At 40.8% G+C, this 22,433-nt stretch overlaps 1 protein-coding gene across 5 annotated transcripts in view; it reads right to left on the bottom strand.

Annotated features, from left to right (window-relative positions):
• The window catches only part of ARMH4 (armadillo like helical domain containing 4), a 130,557-nt gene extending 112,519 nt beyond the window's left edge, over positions 1-18,038 (bottom strand). For all 5 annotated transcript variants that reach the window (XM_027570543.2, XM_027570546.2, XM_027570544.2 and 2 more), the window contains exons 1-4: positions 17,916-18,038; positions 6,796-8,230; positions 2,980-3,234; positions 840-1,052 (exon numbers count right to left, since the gene is read on the bottom strand). In XM_027570543.2, coding sequence (XP_027426344.2) covers positions 840-1,052; positions 2,980-3,234; positions 6,796-8,173 — 1,846 coding nt within the window. In that variant the 5' untranslated portion in view covers positions 8,174-8,230; positions 17,916-18,038. The remainder of the gene's footprint in view (positions 1-839; positions 1,053-2,979; positions 3,235-6,795; positions 8,231-17,915) is intronic.
• Between the last annotated feature and the right edge of the window lie 4,395 nt (positions 18,039-22,433).

Raw genomic sequence — 22,433 nt, 5'->3', positions numbered from 1 at the left:
CAAAACAAAACAAAAAAAACCCAGCACTAGGGCACCTGGGTGGCTCAGTTGGTTAAGCAACTGCCTTTGGCTCAGGTCATGATCCTGGAGTCCCTGGATCGAGTCCTGCATCAGGCTCCCTGCTCGGCAGGGAGTCTGCTTCTCCCTCTGACCCTCCCCCCTCTCATGTGCTCTCTCTCTCTCTCTCTCTCTCTCTCATTCTCTCTGTCTCAAATAAATAAATAAAATCTTAAAAAAAAAAAAAAACCCAGCACTAACAACCAGAGCAGTGCTGTGAAAACACAATCCACATTAAAACTTCCACCTAAGAAAATCCAGGGGGAATCAGCATCAGAATTTTTTGAAACCTCCCCAAAATGATCCTAATGTTCACCTGTAGTTAAGAACTACTGACCTAGACCAGAGGTCAACAAGCTTTTCCAGTAAAGGGCCGTATCGTAAATGTTTTAGGCTTTGTGTGCGGTCTCTGTCACAACTACTCAACTCTGCTGATCTGGCACAAAAGTAGCCACAGACAAGATGTAAATGAGCACGTGCAGCTGGGTCCCAAGACAGCTTTATTTAGGAACACTGAAATTTGAATTTTATTTAACTTTTACATGTCACAAAATATTATGCTTCTTCTAATTTTTTTTTCAATCATTTGAAAATGTAAAGATCATTCTTAACTTGGAGGTCATACAAAATAGATGGCAGACCAGATTTGACCAGGCCACAGTTTACTGACCCCTGATCTACACTGCAGATGGAATACATTTCTCCTTAGTCTTTTCTCAAAAACATTTGCTCAGTGACTCTGTCAATCAGTCCTAGAAAAGACCCCTTCAAAGCACGGGTACCTTCAGATTCAAGTTGGTCCAGGCCATATGAGGCAGCCGTATTAACATGGCTAATGGATGGGACAACGGTTCTTCTCTCCGAGGAAGCCTCAGAATCAGGAAGTGCTGGGAAAAGGCTGGGGGCTTCCTCCATTATTCCAGGGGGAGTCACTGGAGAGCCCCAAACTGGTGTGAACAATTCCTCGTTTGGCCCCGTCACAGTGTCTATTAGGTCTGTCAAACATAAGAAATAGCACTTGACCCAAAGATGATCATTAGGGGAAATGTATACATAGCTTTCTGCTTTTTAAGCAAGAAATAATCAATGAAACCAGTATCTTATATACACTAAGTCTGGCACTTAGTGTATATAAGCTATACACTAAGTATATATATATATACACAATCCAGCTATGCAAGGCACTTTATCGTCTGGGAAGATGTATTGTCTCAAATGAGAACTTTCTTTTTAAATTTTGATTTCCCATTTATTTTACTGACAATATTACAGATTTTGCACAATTTTATATGATTTACTGCCAAAGATAGAAAATGTAACAAAAAAGTATTAAAATATATGCCTAAGACTACTTTTAAAAATCAAGCCAAAGGGCAAGGCTATCTGTGCCTAGAATATGCTCAATTTCAACACAGCCAGATTTAGCCCCAGGTTTTCCCAAATATAAAAAACTCTAGAATAGTATTATTTTTCATGTCTGGTAGATCATCAGAATCTCTGAGGTAAATTTTTAGAAGTCCATCTCCATGCTTTCCACCTATCCCAACTTACTGAATCAGAATCTCCTTTGTGGAGAAGCTGGAAAAACTATTTTTTAAAGCTCCTAGGATATGGATCCACAGACTCTCACATACATTGCTGCTAGGAATATACATCGGTGCAACCACTTTGGAAAATAGTGAGGCATTGCCCCCTACAGTCAAACATTCATACCTAGAGCCCAGCTCTAGGTATATGACCAAGAGAAACTCCTGCACGTGTCCAATGGAGAATATACAAGAGAGTATGCCTGGCAGCAAGCAATGTTCACAATAGCCAAACCTGGAAATGACCCAAATGCAAACTGCTAGGAGAGACTGGACGAAGATGAGATGAATAAACTGTGATCGATTTTCATAGTGGAATATTATAAACAGTCAAAACAAAAGATTCACAGTAAGTAAATCTTAGCCATAGACTATTAAGTGAAACAAACAAGTCCCAAAAAGGCTATCTGCAGCACAATACTGTTTTTATAAAGTTAAAAACTACTAAAATATGTTTTAAATGCATAATTTTAGGCATAAATACAGACGCTATAAAACTAAGAGAGCAGGAAACCAAGAAAATGAGAAACACAAGATTCAAGATGACAACACCAGAAGAGGACAAGTGTGAAGTGGGAAGGATGATGGGGTTACATGTAGGTTACTGACCAGGCCCTAGAGTTTTTTTGGAGGGGCAGGATTAGGAGATATTTATTACTTTGTTAAAAATAACTCAGTTAATAAATAAAAGTCTTTACTTAGACCAATAATGCGATAGAGACATGAGGTCCAAAAACAATAATTAAATAATAATAATTTTTGTAATTTCCAGGTGATTCTGATGATCACCAAGATTTAAAAACTTTGCTCTCCTTAAGATATCAGAGCATTTGAGGGCCTCCTATATAGAAAGCACTTTGGAGCCATTATTTCGAATCCTTAGAATAACCTGTAAGATAGGTAGGCATTATTTAGAGATGCACAAACCAAGCTTGGACACGTGAGGAGACTTGCTTGAGGGCACAATACTAGTGAGGGCCAAAGCTGGGATTTGAAAACAGTGGTTTTCACTTCACCCCCTGGCTCCTAGCAGCCAGAGCTGTCAAACAAGAAGAGAGTTCTCAGGAGCTCTGGCCTTCCCAGGCCCCAGCGATGAGCCACCGGGTTTTACTTGGGAACGACCCCCTCATCCTGTTAGGCTTTGTCACATCCCTCCAAACAACAGAGAGTTCACCCACCTTTCCGGTTCACTCTCCAAGTGAGATGTGTGTGTATACCCTGGGGACAGAGCCAGCTGCCACACTCATTCTATTGCTTATAACTCAGAAAAGATCCACCCCCAAAATTCTGAGTCCAAGTCCCCCCCGTGCGCGTGCCGCCCCCCCCCTTTACAAACCTTCCAGAGCAGAAGTGACTTCAAAAGAGAGAGGCAAGGCTGTAGTTGAAACTGTAGTGGACAGAGGTTCCCACCTCCTGGACAGCTGAGTAACAGCAGGAACACCAGATGTGGTGGAGGGGGGCTCTCTCCCTTCCCCAGTCTTACAATTTTCTCCAGTAACCTCGAGGCTAGAAACCTGCTGCTCTTGTGTCACCAGTGATAAAGTGGCTTCTGCTTCTTGAACAGCTGTTGTCATCTCTTGAGTGATGATGTCTTAAAAGGGGGGATACAACATTTTAAAATAGACAAATTCCCCATACCTTAAAATGTCACTCTATAATTAATAAATTGGAAAAAAAAAAAAAGAAGACAGCTATTTCAGGGTATGAGAAGGCAGACGGATCGCTTAGACACAAAATGCCAGCAAATAAATGTTTTCAGTGTTGCTGCTTTCAGGAGTGATGAATCAATCTAAGACCAAGATAAAGAAGTTAATATGTAAAACATAAAATCCAAAACAAATAGAAAGATCAACAGTTGAGCTCCCTCTTATAAATATCAACATAACCAGTTTGTTAAGAAACAAATTATACGGTTCTAAGTTACATTCAAAAATTCTCAGCATTTATATATATTAATTTTCACATTTGCATTTCTAAAGGGGAAAGGAAAGCCAGCATTTTGAATAAACGAGTTATTATTACAGTAACTAAGGTTTCTGAGTTTCTATTACATGTTATATACACATATAATTCGATTATATGCTATATACACACACTACTAAGTATATGGTGGGCATTATTTTATCTTCCAATGTGTACTAAGGGGAGGTAGGTATTAATACATTCCATGGAAGCCATGTATCATAGTGTCAAGAATACAGACTTTAAGGGCCCCTGTGTGGTTCAGTCAGTTGAGCTTCAGACCCTTGGTTTCAGCTCAGGTCATGATCTCAGGGTTGTGAGATGGAGCCCCTCCCTGCTCCCCGGGCTCTGTGATCAGCAATCAGCTCAGAATCTGCTTGAGATTCTCTCCCTCTCCTTCTGCCCCTCCACCCCAGCTCGAGCTCTCGCGTGTGCGCGCGCTCTCTCTCTCTCTCTCTCTCTCTCTCTCAAATAAATAAATAAATAAATAAATAAATAAATAAATAGACAACACATGTAAAACACTTAGCACATACCCCGGTATTATATAAGTATTCAACAAATATCAACTTTGAGTGGTGACTGTTATCAGAGAAAAAAAGAGTAAGAACTAGAAACAGTGCTGGAAATTTTAAAATTATCATTCAAAATTTCTTCACATCTCTCATTCTCCCTACTTACTGTAAAGAAAAAATAATAATATGATAATTATTATAGATGACTTTTAAAACCTGACCTTCAATTGAACCTGTGAAAGAATAAGCTGAATCTGAGAACTGATGATAATCTCAGGTTACTCATCTGTTCATAATTACCAAAAACACAAACAAATCATTGCATATCCTAAAGAAGATAATGTCCTAAGTAGTTCCTAGGCCCTTAAATGATTGGCATTTGAGTTGTTTACTTTTTTTAAATTTTTGTTTAAGATTTTATTTATTTGACAGAGAGAGAGACACAGCGAGAGAGGGAACACAAGCAGGGGGAGTGGGAGATGGAGAAGCAGGCTTCCCACCCAGCAGGGAGCCCAAAGCAGTACTCGATCCCAAGACCTCGGGACCATGACCTGAGCCAAAGACAGACACTTAACGACTGAGCCACCCAGGCACCCCAGTTGTTTACTTCTGAAAAAGACTTATAATCACCAGAAAACAGGTAGAAAGCTTTCTGGCTATTCTCTAACTACTGTTGTCAATAATCTCAGTTTTTCATATTCTTTTTAGCTTGAACAACAAAAAAATTAAAGTGAAAGGAATTATTTAACTGTTCCTCTCTCTACAAAGAACATTTAGAAACTTTCTGATTAAGTTGAACATTGCAGGCAGTCAAATTGTATAATTTCAGTCTGAATGGTTCTCTATCTTCATTTACGCACCCACTGACTTGGTATCTATGGAGCACCTACTATGTGCCAGATATTGTGCTATGTGCTGGGAATAAAAAGAAGTTGCCTATTAAGAGACTGTAGTGGAGGGGCACCTGGCTAGCTCAGTCAGAAGAGCATGTGACTCTTGATCTTAGGCTTTGTGAGTTCGAGCCCCACATTGGGTGTAGAGATTACTAAAAAATAAATAAACTTAAGAAAAGAGAGAGACTATAGTTAAGTGAAGCAATTATGACAAAGTAAGGAGTATATCCAATAATCAAAATAATAATCAGACAATCACCAAATTCATTTTACTTTTTAGGCTGTATTAATACAAGCTAATGCAATTCTAATACATAAGAATCACAGATTCAATTATGCGATGAATAATCTGGAACTATATGACTTAACGCTCCAGGAATATCTTAAAATGTTATGGAAAATCGAAGTAAACTTCTTGTACAGTCATATCCAATATCTTCATGGTCATGGAGATCCAACTCTCTTAATGGAATTTTAAAAACCAACGTACAAAACAATTTCTTGAAGCTTCTTCTTTTTTTTTTAAGACTTTATTTACTTATTTGTCAGAGAGACAGAAAGAGAGCACAAGCAGGGCGAACAGCAGGCAGAGGGAGAAGCAGTCTCCCCGCTGAGCAAGGAGCCTGATGTAGGACTCGATCCCAGACCTGAGCTGAAGGCAGAAGCTTAATCGACTGAGCCCCCCAGGCATCCCAATTTCTCGAAGCTTCTATGAAAATTTATAGTATACTAGGTCTTTCACAGTCTTTAAAAAATGAATAGGACACGTAAAATTCAATCTTATCATTTCAATTCAGTCTCAACACTTTATAAAGCACATTGCTAATTTGATATTTCCATTAATTAGGCTACTTAGCTGAAGTCACAAGATGTACATATTCCAAAACAATCTGGAGTAAGCATATGCACATTACACTAAGTCTATCCTTCCCTCATGCTGTTATCTGACCAACTACACATACCAAAAGAAAAACATTATCCATCAGCAACAAATGTAAGGTTCGTCAGCTCATAAAATTCACAGATATAAAGACCAAGAGGAAGCAGTGTTAAATCAAGCCAGCAGAGAGGATTTATCAGTATTGGGGTTTTTTCTAATTTCTAGATGAATACCTTTTTGGGAAAACAAAGTCAAAGAACTCATATGGCTAATGCTATAAGATAAACATTTATGTAAAGCTTTTTGGTAAGAAATATCAGGCATGTAAGTATTTTTTACAACAATGTGTAAATAAGTATCCTATACTGTTTATTATACCACTTAAATATATAGCCAATTCTTTAACATTTTCCTGAGTAGTTATACATTTTCATAATAACATGTTTGAAAGCTATCAGTCTGTATCAGGGCTTCTCAGCACTATTGACATTTGGGCTCAGAAAAATCTTTGTGGATGGGGACTTTAGGATATTTAGCAGCCTCTTTTGCCCCTACCCACTAGATGCCAGGGGCACCCCTCTGTTATAACAACCAAAAATGTCTCCAAAACTGCCAAATGATGGGGGTGGGGACAAACGGTTCCCAGTTGAATATCATGGCCTGTATGCAGAGGTTATATTTGGGTGTAATTTTTATACAAAATATATTTTTCTTTGTGTACTTTTGCTTTTCATTAAAACTTAGATAACTTACTGCTAAATTATCACTTAAAAAAAAAAAACATAAAACAAGACCTAAAACTAATACCATGCTATATGTCAATTACATCTCAATTTAAAAAAATAAAATCAGATTGAAACATTCCAAATTAAACAAAGCTTGTTTTTCTTTCTTTCTTTTACCTTTCAGTGTATTTCCCAATGGTTGATGAGCCTCAGATTCATATTCTGAGATGGAAACAGGGGTCTCTAAGAAAACCATTGCATCATTTTCCCTAGTGGACTCCATGAAGTCTGCAGTATCTTGGAAGAGGCTGACAACAGAGACTTTCCTATCTTCCATAGGACTTGTGGGAGTAAAGGAACTTTGATCGGCGAAGGCAGATGATGGCGCCTCCCCATGTGCCATTAGCAGGGCTGTCCGCATGGGTGTTTCCCCTTCTAGGATCCCCAGAGCCACCTCTGCAGCCTCGGTCATAGGTTTGCCCTCTTCCATACCTTCCATAGGGTCATTATCGGTTTCCTGGGCTGTCTGAGACATTTCCACTCCCACCTGAGTCTCTCTGTTGTCTCCAAGCTTTGGGGTCTGTATCTGGCTTACACTCTCTAACTTGGTGTCATCCCACTCATCACTTCCGACAGAGGCAGCTGGAACAGCCATGCTGACACTCACTGGGATTCCTGGGGCTCCCAGCAGCCTGTCAGTTTCTGGCTCAACACTCAGGGTGTACTCAGAGGTTGTGAGCCAGTGCTTGATGGCAGCAGTCTGGGTACGATCAGCTGTCATCTGCGAAGGCTTCTCCCTCTCAGGCATGGGGCTTCCAGGCTCCGTGCCCACTACGGGCTCAGCACCAGGAAAAAAAGCTGCCCTGTGTTCTGTGTCTGCTTCAAATTTCTCAGTCCTGGGACTGGCAGTTAGCATTCCTTTAGTATTCATATCAGATGAAGGTAAATGTCCCAAACTAACTCTTTCCTGACTTTCAGTTGCAAACAACTGATCATCCACATAGTTCAGAAAACCCCGTGTTGCTTCTGTGGTCCCTTCAACGATGGGCTGAATGATGGTACTACTCAAGCGTTCCTCCTTCTCTTCGACACTCAGAGGAGCAGTTGCAGGGATAGGATTGATTAGCATGGCCTTGGAAAGTTGGCTTTCAGGAGACACCCTCTCTGGCTGGCTGGAAACAAACATTTCCACCTCGGCAGGGACCACTGTCTCGGTAGCAGTGTAAATGCTGGGGCTGTTAGGCTGCATGAGCCCAGCTCCTACTGGATGGGCTTCTTTGCTAGTAGGAAATACTTCATTTACTGACGTTGCTGATGGTCCTGCTAACACCGTCACTGGATCTTCAGAGACCACCAACTGGGGAGTGCACTTTGAAGTCACAGAGTTATTTTCTAGGTCATCTGTGTTCATCCTCTCAGGCTGCCCTGTTTCTGCATGAACATGTGCTATCTCCCTTCTTTCCATTTTGGGGAAGGCCACACATTGTGTGGCAAAGTTGACAAGTACAAGGCTACAGAATGCCAGACAAATGTGCAATGCAATTGGTCTGCTCATAGTGGAAGAGAAATGTGCACATAAATCAGCAAAGTTGACAATTCCAGTAATTGAGTCCTGCAGAAAAATAAAGCATATCAAGCTGTCATATAAATGTATATTTTGTAAATAAGCCCCTTTAAATTAAACCCTAAGTAAAACAGTCTTGACTTCATGCTCAGAGATGGTATGGAAGAGACGGGCTGTTCTATTTCTTTGGTACCTCTGAGACATGGATAACCCAGTTCATTTTTCCCTGCTGAATTTTGCAGCTGATTTAACTTGAAGCAATCTAGAAGAGGTACACATAGTTCATTGTTTCTTAAATACCTATTTGAAAAAATTACCCTTGAAGTCACATTTGTAACATTCTCCCCAAATTCTGCTATTAATCATGTAGTCAAATGACTACAGAAATAGCAACATATCCAAGACATAGAAAGTAAATCTCACATTTACTTATATTACATTCAGAGAAAGTTTCAAGTATGGTTTAAAACTTATTAAACATCATCATAAAATACTGAATACCAGTTATATCCAAGAGGTTTCTTTAAGTATATAAATGATTTTCAATTAAAATGTATCTTTAGGGGTGCCTGGCTGGCTCAGTCAGTAGAGCATGTGACTCTTGATCTTGGGGTTGTTTGAGCCCCATGTTGGGTGTGGAGCCTACTTTGCTTCATTGGAACGTACAGAAGGCTATATAAAATGTTGCCATTCTATTAGACTGCTCATTATGTACCCCTCTCCGATTTGACTTCTCCTTAAGTGATAGGATTTGTTGTTCCAAAGTTGATAAACTTGAAGCTACCAGAACCTGAGTTTTACTTGCAATTCGGCAGAATACCCAGATGGAGTGAAAAATAGAAAGGGTTTTGTGCAATAACTAAAAAGGTAAAATGCTGTTAAATTTCAAGAATAAATACTTTCAACCCAAGTAGCCCTCTGCTTGACTATATATTACAGAATAGTAAACCTCAGGATTTTCAAAATTGGAGTCTAAACTTTCAGGGAGGTGGGCTCCCAGGATGGTACCATTGCTCCTTCCTAGCTAACCCTAGATATGGCAACTCTTTAATGTACTTTAAAAAGCAAATATATATTACTAAGGAAAGAAAAAGTTATTTATAATTGCCTTGTCAGAATTAAGGTGTTCTAGAGCCATTTGCATACAATTTAATGTAATTTCATCCCATTCTATTGTTTACACAATGATTACTCAAAGATGACTGCAAAGATAAAAGGAAAATAAAAGTGTATTGCACCAAAAAAAAAAAAAAAAAAAAAAGCTCTCGGCTTTATGGGACGCAGCCCTCGTCTACCACACACTCCCGTGTAGCCGCACAGCCAAACCGGCCCTCTGACTTGCCGGCCCTGCCTGTCGTTATGCCCTTTTATTACGGGCATATTTAAAAATTATGCCCTATTTAAAAAAATAAAGTATTTTTTTAAATTTCTCTTTAAAACACTTAAATTATTTCTTTTCTCTGTAACAACTATAAAAATTATAGGCAAACCTCTGATGTTTCAAAATTTAAGGAGTAGAAAAGGTAAAAGAGTTCGGGTAAGTAAATGTGTTTTTAAGGGAAAAAAACTAAGAGAAACAGAACACATTTTAAATTAGCAATCTTTACTGAATACATACTATTATAAGATTGAGATTTATTGCATTTAAAAAAAAACTCTTATTAAAAACTAAAACTGGGGGCGCCTGGGTGGCTCAGTTGGTTAAGCGACTGCCCTTTCACAGTTCAGGTCATGATCCTGGAGTCCCGGGATCGAGTCCCACATCGGGCTCCCTGCTCGGCAGGGAGTCTGCTTCTCTCTCTGATCCTCTTCCCTCTCGTGCTCCCTATCTCTCATTCTCTCTCTCTCTCAAATAAATAAATAAATAAAATCTTAAAAAAAAAACTAAAACTGTATCAAAACTACTAATTTTCCCCCAAAACTTATGAGTTTTAGTTCTTGTTTTATCTACTTTGCTGTTTGGGCCCTTTCTTTTCCCATCATCAGAAATTTCTCAGATACTACAGATGTTCTAGAAAGTTAAACCTAGGAATGAAAATTCTAAAATAAAAACTTAAAAGCTTTATAAAAGTTATTATTTTTTCCTTCTTTCATGTCTGATCATTAAACTACTTGGGTTAAGCATGTAATGTGCACACATAAAATATAAAAATTTATGTTTTCATAGGGCCTTCTCCCCTTAAGAAGTTCAAAGCTTCCCTGTTTCATTTCTAGGTCTTTTTGTGACCAAGAAAAGGTCAAGTCCTTAGAGCATGACCTAGACAGCTGAAGAGAAAAAGAAGGCTAAATTCTTCTACACAAGGAAAGAGGAAACCCCTGGATTCGGAGCTAAGGCCTCCTGCCAAACTACCAGCACTACATGAATGAGTCATCTTGGAAGGCATCCTCCAGCCCCAGTCAAACCTTCAGATGACTGTAGCTTCCTTCAGCTGACATCATGACTGCAACTTCTTGAGAGACTTTGAGCCAGAACCACCTAGTAAGGTGGCTACTCCCAAATTCCTAATGCACAGAAATGGTATGAAATAATAAGCATTTATTGCCACCAAGTTAGGGATGATTTGTTAGACAAAAATTTTGAATCCACAGTACTTTGGGAGAATATAGGAATAAGATGATGTGCAGAAAAGGAACAGCACATATCAGGGATCATAAATTTAGCAACAGAAGAAAACTGAAGCCAGAGGTGACCAGAAAAAAGCCACCACACCCCCGCAAGAATCCTCAGAGATAGTGAGAGGGATGGTAAGTTTTCCCACATGTGGGAGAAGAGTCTGTAACAATTTTATTTAAATATTAAATTACATACCAGCAGCTAGCATTGTTTTAAAAGGAGAGAATATGGGAAAGATACTTGAAAAAGAGGGAATAGCATGTGCCAAGTTATGTCTGAACATTAGTTATCACCATACTTTAAACGATCCATAAAAAATCCCACTTCATAGCCAGGTAACAGATTTGGTAAGAGTATTTGGCTTGCCGCCTCTAATTGCACTCCTCAAAACAAAAACACAGAAGGGCTGTAAATGTTCATGGTTGATGAAACTACATCTTTGTACGGACAAGTTGAACTATGAAAGTGTATATAGTCGAACATATGTAAAAGCTATAGAACACTTTGATCTATTCTTTCCTGAACAAATATTTTTCCCATTCAGTGAAATCTTACTAAACATCCCAGACAATGTAGGGTGTGGCCTAAAACCTTGGTCTACATGATCCCAGTCTTCTGGATAAAAACCTGAAAAAAACAGGCCATCGTGAATAACAACAGAATTTAGAGGGACATGGACTGGAATCAGAAAAACAATTCCTGAATCCTAGCTTTATTGTTGTTAAAACTTGCTATGGGGGGTGCCTGGGTAGCTCAGTTGGTTAAGCAACTGCCTTCAGCTGAGGTCATGATCCTGGAGTCCCAGGATTGAGTCCCGCATCAGGCTCCCTGCTAAGCGAGGGGCCTGCTTCTCCCTCTAACCCTCCCCGCTCTCATGTACTCTCTCTCTCTCTCTCTCATTCTCACTCTCTCAAAATAAATAAATAAATCTTTAAAAAAAAAAAAACTTGCTATGGGATACTGTGCAACTGGCCTCAGTCTTTCCTTTGACAAAATGAGGAGTTAAACAAAAAAATATTGTAAATCCTTTCTACCTCCATGATTCCATTTTCATATTTTTATCTACAGGTCATAAAATTAAAATACAAATATTTTCATATTCCAACAACGGCACCATCAAGTAGGCAAAGCACTTAAATGATTGAATGGATGTTTCACATCTTATTTACATGTTCTGGAGTCATGTGGACTGAGAGGAGAATCTTATAAACAAATCAGAGTGGGGGAAGCAAACCATACAGATTTAATATAACCTCAATTGCCTTTCCCAAACAGAATTTTCCTTCCAGGTTTTATTTTCAGCTAGATCTTGAGTTTTAGAATTTTTGTGTGAAGGGAATTCTGCCATTGCTCTAAGACTTTCCTTCTGTAATTAAGTGTCAGCCACCTGCTTCCTAAATCCAACTACAGAAAAAATGGGGGTGAACTGTGAGCCTATTCTATGTCTGTGTATTGCAGCCATATGTTCCTTCTCCCCACTACTGCAAGCAATGCCTTAACTTTAAAAGAAGCAGAAAAGACAGCCTATAAGAGACAGCAGGTAGCATGTCTGCAACTCAGATAAATTGGCAAATGACCTTCAAGTTCTAGGTCTTTCTCCGTCTTTCAAAGCACAGCACAAGTTCACACAGCCACTCCCATGAGTTTGGTGGCCCCCAGTGAGAGCTACATGACATTAGAGAATAAATAAGAAAAGGCTGACCATTGTCAATTTAACAGCCGTATGTCTAAAACTAAAGAATCATCTGCTGTGTCTCTCTCTCTGTCAAATAAATAAATAAATAAATAAGCCTTAAAAAAAAAAAAAAAAAGAATCACCTGCAAGCATATTTTGAAGGCTATACGCCTTTTTCTTTTTTTTTCCTCAACATTGTATCCCCTCCCTGGCAAAGAGCCTGGCACAGAGGAAATGCTCAGTAAATAAATATTGGCTGAACAAACAGAAGAGTGTCTATAGCCTGCTTTGTAGGGGAAAGGGAGGTGGGGAAATTTCATTGCTAATTAGTACTCTGTGTCTTAATTATCTTAAATTAACTCAATCATAAGAATACTGAACAAACAAAAGAATATTTCTCTAACTTTTCTTTCACACCATGGCAGTGCTGCTTTCTTTCCACTATTATCCATCAGTGCAAATTAATTCAGGTAAATAAACTCTAACCAAATCGCTACACTAGCTTAAAAAGCATCCCTTTCAGAACAAGTCAGTAGCACTTCGTCTATCACTTGCTATCAAGGTATCCCAGGCTCCAAGGGCCTCTGAACAATGTACTGCATTTCTGCCACCAGTGGGCAGATAAGCTGTTCTGTCACCCATTATCTTTGACAATCTTAAATAGATACAGTCCAGAATCTGTTTCCTTGTCAAGTCTAGGCATATTCAAGTTACAAAGACAAATGAAAGACAACATAAAACATAAAAAATACAGACTTCATCATCTTGTTAGATTTAATAACCAGGGTTTTTTTAAACACTTGGTCAACATTTTTTCCAACTAAAATGTATACGATTGTTCAGTGTGTTACCAAAATGTAGACACAAGGGGAACCAGCATAGGAAAACATTCTCATCAGTGACAAAGCTACTTTTTTCAAAGGAAATTGAATTCCATTTATAATATAGAAGGAACATGAGCATTGCCCTAAGAGTACTCAAAAGACACAGGAGGCCTATAGAGTATGCCAAAAAGCTAGTGACAAACTGCCTGATATATTCTTCTTCTTGGGATAAACACAAATACCATAAATAGCAGGCATAGGGTTTGGGGAAGAAAGCTGCCTAATCTTAGGTTTTCACTGTCTCCTGGAAGATACTTGGATGCCACCTCAGACACACCATCTTCTTCACCTGAACTTTGGTATCATCCTGAACTCTTCTCTACATTCTAGATTCACAACCTCTGTGGATCCCTCACCTCATAATATCTCTTGATATTCATCACTTCACTGATGGTTATTATTTTAATGGCCTCCCAAATGATGATCCTGTTCAGACTCTCTCCTCTCCAGTCCATTTTATACAATCCAGATGGTTTATTCTTAAGAATAAAAATGACAGGGTGTCTGGGTGGCTCAGTTGGTTAAGCGACTGCCTTCGGCTCAGGTCATGATCCTGGAGTCCCGGGATCGAGTCCCACATCGGGCTCCCTGCTCAGCAGGGAGTCTGCTTCTCCCTCTGACCCTCTTCCCTCTCACGCTCTCTGTCTCTCATTCTCTCTCTCTCAAATAAATAAATAAAAATCTCTAAAAAAAGAATAAAAATGACAATAACCAATCAAAAATGGCCACCATTTGGAGGATGCCATGCACTAGGTGTGGAGTGTTTATGTAAACTACCTTATTTAATCCTAACAACCACCTAATGAGATAGGCATTACCATAATCTCCATTTTTTTTTTTAGAGAAAGTTACAAGTTTATAGAGAACAATTAACTTGCCTATGTGATCATGTCTGTTTTTGAACTTGTGAATTCTGTCAGACTTTGAGTTCCCTCCCTTTGCCAAACACATGACTGAATGTTCAGAATGTGCTGTCACAAAAAAATCTGGTCCAATCTCTTCCCACCCTTCTCCCAACACAGCACAAATCATCAGATCTGTAAGTCTTGCCATCTCAAATAAGAGTATGTTCTTTGCGTGCAAACACTGGTGGTTTACCCTCCTTTGTTTGCCATATAATTACTAATAATGGTAGGCACACAGAGGAGGTGTTCAATACATATTTGCTGGAGTGAAGCAAATATAAATAACCATTTACGAACGTGAAAAAAGATGTTCAGAGTCTCCACTATATGGAGATTTTCAATGACATGCCATGGTCTATCCATCTCTAACTGTATGTTTTGTTCATCACCTGGCCAAATTTGGCTACTCGTTCAATGTATCATTTTAACAATAGTAATAACTACCTGTATTCTCATTTCTGTTCTATTTTAGGTTTTCAGAGTTTATTTCCTCAAAAAAATTGAACAGTTACAAGTGACAAGTCTCAGAGCTTCAGGTCAACTTGCCTTCCAATGACCATCGTACATTTTAAAAACCAATTAGTGATTCTTTGCATGATGAGGGAAAAAGGAAATTCTTTCCCTTCTTTGTTTATATCTTAATAATCTTTCCATTTTGTACTTTTCCTGAACCTCAGTAGTCATTGTCTTACCTTTCCTTTTTTTTAATCCTTAAGGTTCTCTTGCCATTGCTGTTTCATTTGTCTAAACCTGAGTTTATCAAGACTCTGACCCTATCAACCCAACCGTGGCACACAGCATTACACTACCTTGTTTCCGATTCACTGTGCTATTGATAAATGTCATTGGCTTAATATATTGGCTCTAAGATCATCTGGCCCCCGTCATTCTTCACTATAAATTAAGTAGCTGGAATGACAGATGATCCTTTTAGCAGCATGTTTGGCCACAGTGGTAGGAGGGAGAACGGAGTAACCACAAAGAAAAGCATCATTCCCCAGGAGGAAAGCAGCATCAGTGCTGACAGGGAAGAGTGTAAGTAGGCTGGGGTCAAGAAGGTTACACCGGCAACTACCAGCAAAGTGCTCTACCATCCCTGCAGACCACAACTAAGTTCTACATACTCTGAGCCCAAGAGCTTTGTTCTCCACAAGTTAGCAGTGTAGACAAATGAAGATGTCTGTGCTTACAGCCCCTAGTGCATCATCCTATCCCCGGGAAAAGAAGCTGAACTGAAGATTTAAGTATTGGCTTCAAGTTCCAGCTCTACCTTAGGCAAATCACTGAAACTCGGTTGCCTTGTTGTAAGTGGAGGTGACAATGCTCATTCTGTTTTCTTCAAAGGGTGGAAAAGAGACAAAATGTGATTATAGACATGAAAATAGTTTGAAGAAAAAGTTTTAAGTATCATTCAACTTAAGACATATTAGTGTGATACTGACATACATTCCCCTCAGACTACAGAAATGTGAGCAATTTAAGCCATCCATAACATCCTTTTTTTCCCCTAGATATTTCCATGGAGCTTCCTTTTTCAGCTTCTCCTGCGGACAAAATGACCGAGGAATTGCCTGATGTTTGCAGAATCCTGTCCTAATCCATCTTGGTCAACAAGCTCTTCTCCATCCGTCACACAGTTCTTTTCAATGACCCAATTTGACATTTCATTTCTGTCCTTTGTGGTTCACAAACCTCATTTGCTTGACAAGATCTCTAAGTACTAGCTGGCATTTAAAGAGAAAGTAATCGCCAGGTAGACATTTCAAGGAATAAACATAATATCTAACATTTCAAGCTGAAACTTGATTCAGATACTTTTCTTATAATCACCCAGTAAACACAATATGGAAAAATAGAATTGACCACACATCTTAATTAGGGAATGAGTTTTCATTCTACAGAGATTAAACCCAGCTTCCCTACGGGAGAAAAACAAAAAACAAAACAAAATTCAATGAACAAAAATGCAATTCCATATACAACTTTTCAGGCAAACATCTGCTAAATATAAAGGCTGAAGTACACCTTTAGTTGAAAGAGTGGAAATTTTCTACAGCAGGTAAGCCCGCCTACCTCATTTTGATTCTGTCCTTGCCTTAAACCATTTCTGCAATAACAAATTATGATATTGAAAAGTCTAGCAAGAAACACCAGGATATAATGGTAAGAAGCTTCCTGTGAAAACAAAGACAACTCCACATCTCCCTAATTGGCTCTGTTGCTGTAGCTACCTTAGACTTAGAGAGTCTTGGGAGTTTTGCAAATAAACACAATCAATATCAAGTCTGCTGCATAAGTGTTTGTCTCATTATTAAGACAAATATAACAGCTCTACCTTAGTCATAAGAGTAAGTCAGACCACTCTTAAATCTGTATTGTGTGTAAAAGCAACAATGCTCTTGATACTCTGAAATCTCACCCCGGTTTTGAGTTTCTTTCAATAGATGCTACAGAGGGCTTCTGCCTGCAAGTGAGCAGAAATCAGTCAATGACTTTAAACAAGCTTGGCTTCAACAATACTCCTTGGAGTCCAACAGGGTGATCAAGGAAATACACAAAAAGAAAGGGAGGCATGCAAATTCTGACCACACACTTTCCTTCCTCCAGGAGTTCTTCGGAGCTCTATGAATGGTTTTGTGAACCACTCCTGCTCCCCCTTAAGTTTCTAACTAAAACTTCCAAAGAAAGAATGCAGACACTTTAAAGCATCCTCTCTCCTCTCCTCCACATTAGCTCTGCACTGAAATTAGGTGCCAAGAGCCTGGCAGATCCTCGAGCTCGGCTTGGGAAGGCAAAGATTTCTCATCTTTGAGAACTCCAAACTCTTGAGAGTCCTAGATTTTGTTCACCCCGACTCCCCTCAGCCAGCTCACCAGCCAGGGCTTCCATGTTTGTTACCTCAAAGGTCGGGTTCTGTCAGTGACCGGGACGCACGTGCGAGATCTGGGCACCTCCAGGCGACACCTACCAACCCTTCTGCAGTCACCTCCTCCGTGTCTAGCCCACAGGCCCTCTTTCCAGTATAAGCGACCTTTCCAAGCAGCATCCTCCTGCCGTGCCCTGGGGGACCGGTCAGGGTCTGAGCAAGGAGGTTCCGTGCCATCTCTGCGCTAAACCACAACTGTTGGTTTTCTGCAAAGTAGCAGAACCCATTTCGGTGGCCACTGCAGCCCCCATTCGCTCCTCGGCTGCCGGACACTGTCTGGCATCGGGGACATTACGATCGATGCTCTGAAAGGAACAAACCGGAGTCCTCAGGAACTTCTCCACCACAGCCGTGAGACTGGGAGTGGAGGGAGAGAAGAAAGAAAAGCCCACACAAAAGCAGCCAGCCCTGCAAGCCCCGCCAGTACAAAGGCCCGCGCGCTGGTGCGGAGCCGGGAGGCTGGGCTGGAGCGAGGAGTGCGGCGAGTCCTAGAGGCCTGCGCGCCGCGCCCAGCACGCCCCGAGCTGCCCCCAGCGCACCCCGCGCGGGAGCACAGCGTTCCGGTGGGGGTTCGGGGTGCACGCCTGGCGCGCCCCGGGCTGCCTCGCTCCCCGGACCGCAGCGCTCCCGGGGCGACCCCGCGTCCCCCGGGGCCCCGGCTCGGTCTCTGCCCGGAGCCCCGTCTGCAGGCGCGGCCCCTCGAGCGGCCCGAGCCGGGCCCGTGCTCACCTGTGCGCCTTCAGCCGAGCAGCGCGCGGAGGAGAGCGGCGGCGCCCGCGCTGGGCATCCCCGGCGCGGCCCCTGCAGCGGCGGCGGCTCCCTCAGCCGTCTGGGAAGCCAGGAGGAGGACGCTTCGCTTTGTTGCTTATTCATGAGGCCACGGCGAGAGCTGGGGATTGGGCGGCGGGAAGATGTGCCCGCCCCGCCTCCGCTGGCACTGACACCCGATGCCGTCGCCTTACGCCCCTCTGCGCCCACTTCCCCGCCTCCGCTCCCGCGCGGGGGCAGAGTCGGGGTGGGTCGGGGGATGGGGGGGGTCGTCCCGCTCCGATCCCGGCTCCTGGGACCCCGCCGGAGACCCCCTGCCCTGCTGTCCCTCTTCGAAGCCTGGGCTTCTGAGGCAGCACTCCCTCAGTGCCTACGGCTAGGGCACTGTTTTCGCGGGAAGAGCCCGAATTTCTCTGGTCCGATTAAGGCAAAGGATGCACGTCAGAAGCTGCGGTATTCCTTGTGGAAACTGTTCGGTTTAGGCGGGCCCCTAAGTAGGATCGTGTAAAGTAGCCCTGAACAAAGTATTCCCTTCTCGGAGAAGTTAAAAATCAGTGCTAACGGGCGCCTGGGTGGCTCAGTCGGTTGAGCGACTGCCTTCGGCTCAGGTCATGATCCTGGAGTCCTGGAATCGAGTCCCGCATCGGGCTCCCTGCTCAGCGGGGAGTCTGCTCCTCCCTCTGACCCTCTCCCCTCTCATGCTCTCTCTCTATCTCATTCTCTCTCAAATAAATAAATAAAATCTTTAAAAAAAAAATCAGTGCTAACTAGTAAGTACGGTTTATTGAGCCCTTACTCCTTCCAAGAACTATGCTAGGTGCTTCATTCAGTGTCTGCTCAATCTACTCAATAACCCTGAAAGAAATAACGGTAATCCCCATTTAACAGGGAACGAAGTTGAGGCTGAAGGCTGTGTAAGTTGCCCAAGATCTTAGAGCTAATGTAGCCACCAGGAATTCATGACCTCCATCCTTAAGTTTGTCGGTGATTCAGTTCACTTTTTCCATTAACTCTCATTGTGGGTAAAAAGAGATGTCAGGAATCTAAAGGCCCTTTCTAGGACAACCCCCACAGAACCTGACATTTGCAAAGCACTTTTCACATAATCTCTTGTACTTATTAATTCCCTTCTTCATAACAGCTGTCTTAGTCCTGTTTTGTAGTAATTTGTAAACACCTTCAAGACCCAGCAAGGTCTTGTTTACCTTTGACCCCACACACCTAACACAATCTCAGATATTCACCGTTATCCTACCCATTCCACCTCTCTTTAGAAGAGATTATCTTTGTATTTCCAGAAAGGCTGTCAACAAATAGTTGTTGAATGGAATGTGATTGAATTGATTTGAATATATAAGATCTGTTTTCTTATGTATATTCAATGTCATACAATATAATGCATTATACTGTGACCATGCCTTCTACCTGAATTCAGTACCCACCAGCTGGATAAGCCATACTCAGCCTGAGCAAGTTGTGTTTCAACATTTTATTTTTATGTCAGGTGTTTGAAATTTACACCGCATCTCATAAAAACAATGTTATATAGTATGGTAAGATTTCCAGCTAGACCACAAAACTGGGTCTACTTGACCCAAATGCACGTAAAATAATAGTACTACTAAGAAGTAACAACCTGACCAATCAGGTTGAACCAGAGGACCAAACAGAATAGGAGAAAACAAGAGGAGAAAGGGATTCCAGCTCCCCAGGCATCTAAGGCCAGTCTTACATACATATTTGAAATGTCCAAAGTTTCTTTGAAATCTATCTGCCTCCCACTCTGCATCCTTTTCTAACATCCTGGTGTTGTCCTTGAAACCCGTAATACTCTAAGTCCCAACGACAAAGCTCCACTCCCCAGATTTTGCTTACACTCAAAGTTTTCCGTTCTCAAAAATTACCCTTCTCCCATAGTAGAATTCTTACTTTCCTTTTCCTCCCTACAGTCATACAGCTATACAGTAAAAGTGATCTTATTGGAACTCATTTCTACTAATCCTTTTTCCTTTCCCAAATGGTTTGTATTGCTTTAAACAACTCTGATTCATGCAATTTATCTCAACAGCTGCTATTGGTACGTGGCAGGGATAATAAGACCCACTCTTCCACCCCAGCACACACACAAATTGTAAATCAGGGAAAGCTGTATCTAAAAGTCAAATCAATAAATCCACTCACAATGAATGTTTTTTAGCCTTTTATGGGTGAAGCAAGAAATTGTATGTGTGTGTTAAGAAAATCTGGGAACACCCAAAACTCCAATTAAAGTAATAAGAAAAGAAGCTCAGGACTGAAGTTTTGGGGTTCCCAGATTTAGTAAACAAAAATAGAGAATGTCCATGCAGTATTTAGGACATATTTATGCTAAAAATACTATTTATCTGAAATTCAGGTTTTACTGAGCATCCTGTATTTTACCTGATAAACTTTGCAGTATTCGATGATTATTTCATCCGAGCTGGTAAAAGCCTTTGTGTCAGAAAGAAATTGGTCACATGTAACAAACAACCGGATAACCAACCCCAAGAGCCAGGAGTGGACAATGTCCATTCAAATACCATCCGGAAAGAAGAGTCTTGGCAATGCAGACTTGAGCATTATGGTGTCCTTGATAAGGCTATCCTTAAATTGGGTAGAAATGCTTCATAGTGTACCAACTAATTCTCTTTATTCTGATTCCCATGTACCAAGTAACTATCTGACAGCTTGATTTCCCATGTATAATGCCCTTAAGACACTGCTGAAATAAATATGTGAGCTGGATCATGTGTGTCTGTTTATAACAAATCTACTTTCAATGCCCACAAAAATTGGGTTTCTCTTGCAAAAGCGAAAAGGAGACCCTGAGTGGGGCTGACGTCACCAAGATAAGTACCACTTAAAAGCTCACAGAAGGGCACTTGAAAACCAGCTGCTGGTAGGACTTCCCTAGACTGCACCACTGTTTCCTGAGGATGTTTTTAGTTTTATTTGTTTTGTCTTATTTTCATTTGAAATTACACCAGCAACAAGCACTTGAGGCAACAGAACAAAATGAAATGAAAGAAGCATCTGAGGAAAAATCTTTCTGGAAGGTTGAGTTTACCTGGAGATTTCCAGACAACTGTTGCTGTCTTTCCCTGTGGTTTTCCCTCCCTTTATTTCTGAACTCTGTAAAACTCCTTCCTTGGATGTGTTGTTCTTGTAGGTTCCCAAGGCACCCAGCAAAGACGTCCAGCCATGGAAGGAGGACAGGAGCTGCTGCTATATAGGGTAGGAGTCATTTGCCAATTGCATATTTAAGTCTTCACTACAAAAGATAGTCTTTCTTTTCTGACCTTCCTAAAGGTTTATGAACACAAGCTTTTCAGCATCTCCCAATGTTCCGGGCCTAGCTACTCTCTGAACCTAATTGTGTTGGAGACTTCCCAGTTGCTTTTAATTTTTAAAGTGAAATTCCCAGAAGTAGACTTCAGTGTGAAATAGTCTTGCTAAGAATACTCCACTCACTCTGGGTATTCAATAAATATTTGATGCTTATGGTGATGATGATGTAAATAATGGTAACGATGGTAGAATCTGTTTTATTAATTCTGATAGATGTTTTCATTGCAGCCAAAATCCTCAGACTACTTGACATGACCTACTTGGGTGCTAATGAGCTTAGATTTTTACCTCATACTAAATGTCTTTAGTATGCCCTTTATTGGAAAGACGGGTAAGTAGAATAAATCCAATAAAATGGTTTTCCTTAAAGAAAGCTTTGGAACAGCAAGTTTATATACACTGTAGTTGCGTTTAACTATTAACAGCCCACTATATTTATCTGTCTTTAACTCTTATTATGCAAACACCCAAATGAATCCTCTTGCTTTTCTACTCTCCCCAAGAAGCCTTATCATTATAGAAGTAGAATGTTATATGCTTTACATTCCCCTCTTTTTAAAATCTGTTATTTTCTGTATTCTCTTATTAAGTGTTAGATTTCTTCAGGCCCTGAACTTTCTGACTCAATTCTAACAAATCGAATTTTGTCTGTTGCCTTGAAAAAGCATGATAAGAGAGGAAAGGACTACTAATGCGGGTACGGAAACAAAAGTTCTAACAGTACAGGCCAATTCAACGGAAACTTTTTAGATAAAGTCAAGGATTAAACCATTTACAAGAAAGAAATCTCATCCCTTTTTTTTCCCCAGCCATAAATAGTGTCCTTGTGAGACTGTAAAAATTCTTTTTTAAAAAAAGTTTTTATTTATTTATTTGACAGAGAGAGCACAAGCAGGGGGAGTGGCAGGCAGAGGGAGAAGCAGGCTCCTAGCTGAGCAGGGAGCCCGACGTGGGGCTTGATCCCAGGACCCTGGGATCCTGACCTGAGCCAAAGGCAGATGCTTAACCAGCTGAGCCACCCAGGTGCCCTGTAAAAATTCTTTTTAAGAGATTTGAACATCAAAGTTCTAATATACGCTTTAATCCTAAATGAATTTGTCATTGTGAATA

Source organism: Zalophus californianus, chromosome 6 (genome assembly GCF_009762305.2).
Source record: "Zalophus californianus isolate mZalCal1 chromosome 6, mZalCal1.pri.v2, whole genome shotgun sequence".
Taxonomy (NCBI): Eukaryota; Metazoa; Chordata; class Mammalia; order Carnivora; family Otariidae; genus Zalophus; species Zalophus californianus.
The sequence above is the reverse complement of the archived record's forward strand: the minus strand, read 5'-3'. Positions and strand labels throughout refer to the sequence as shown.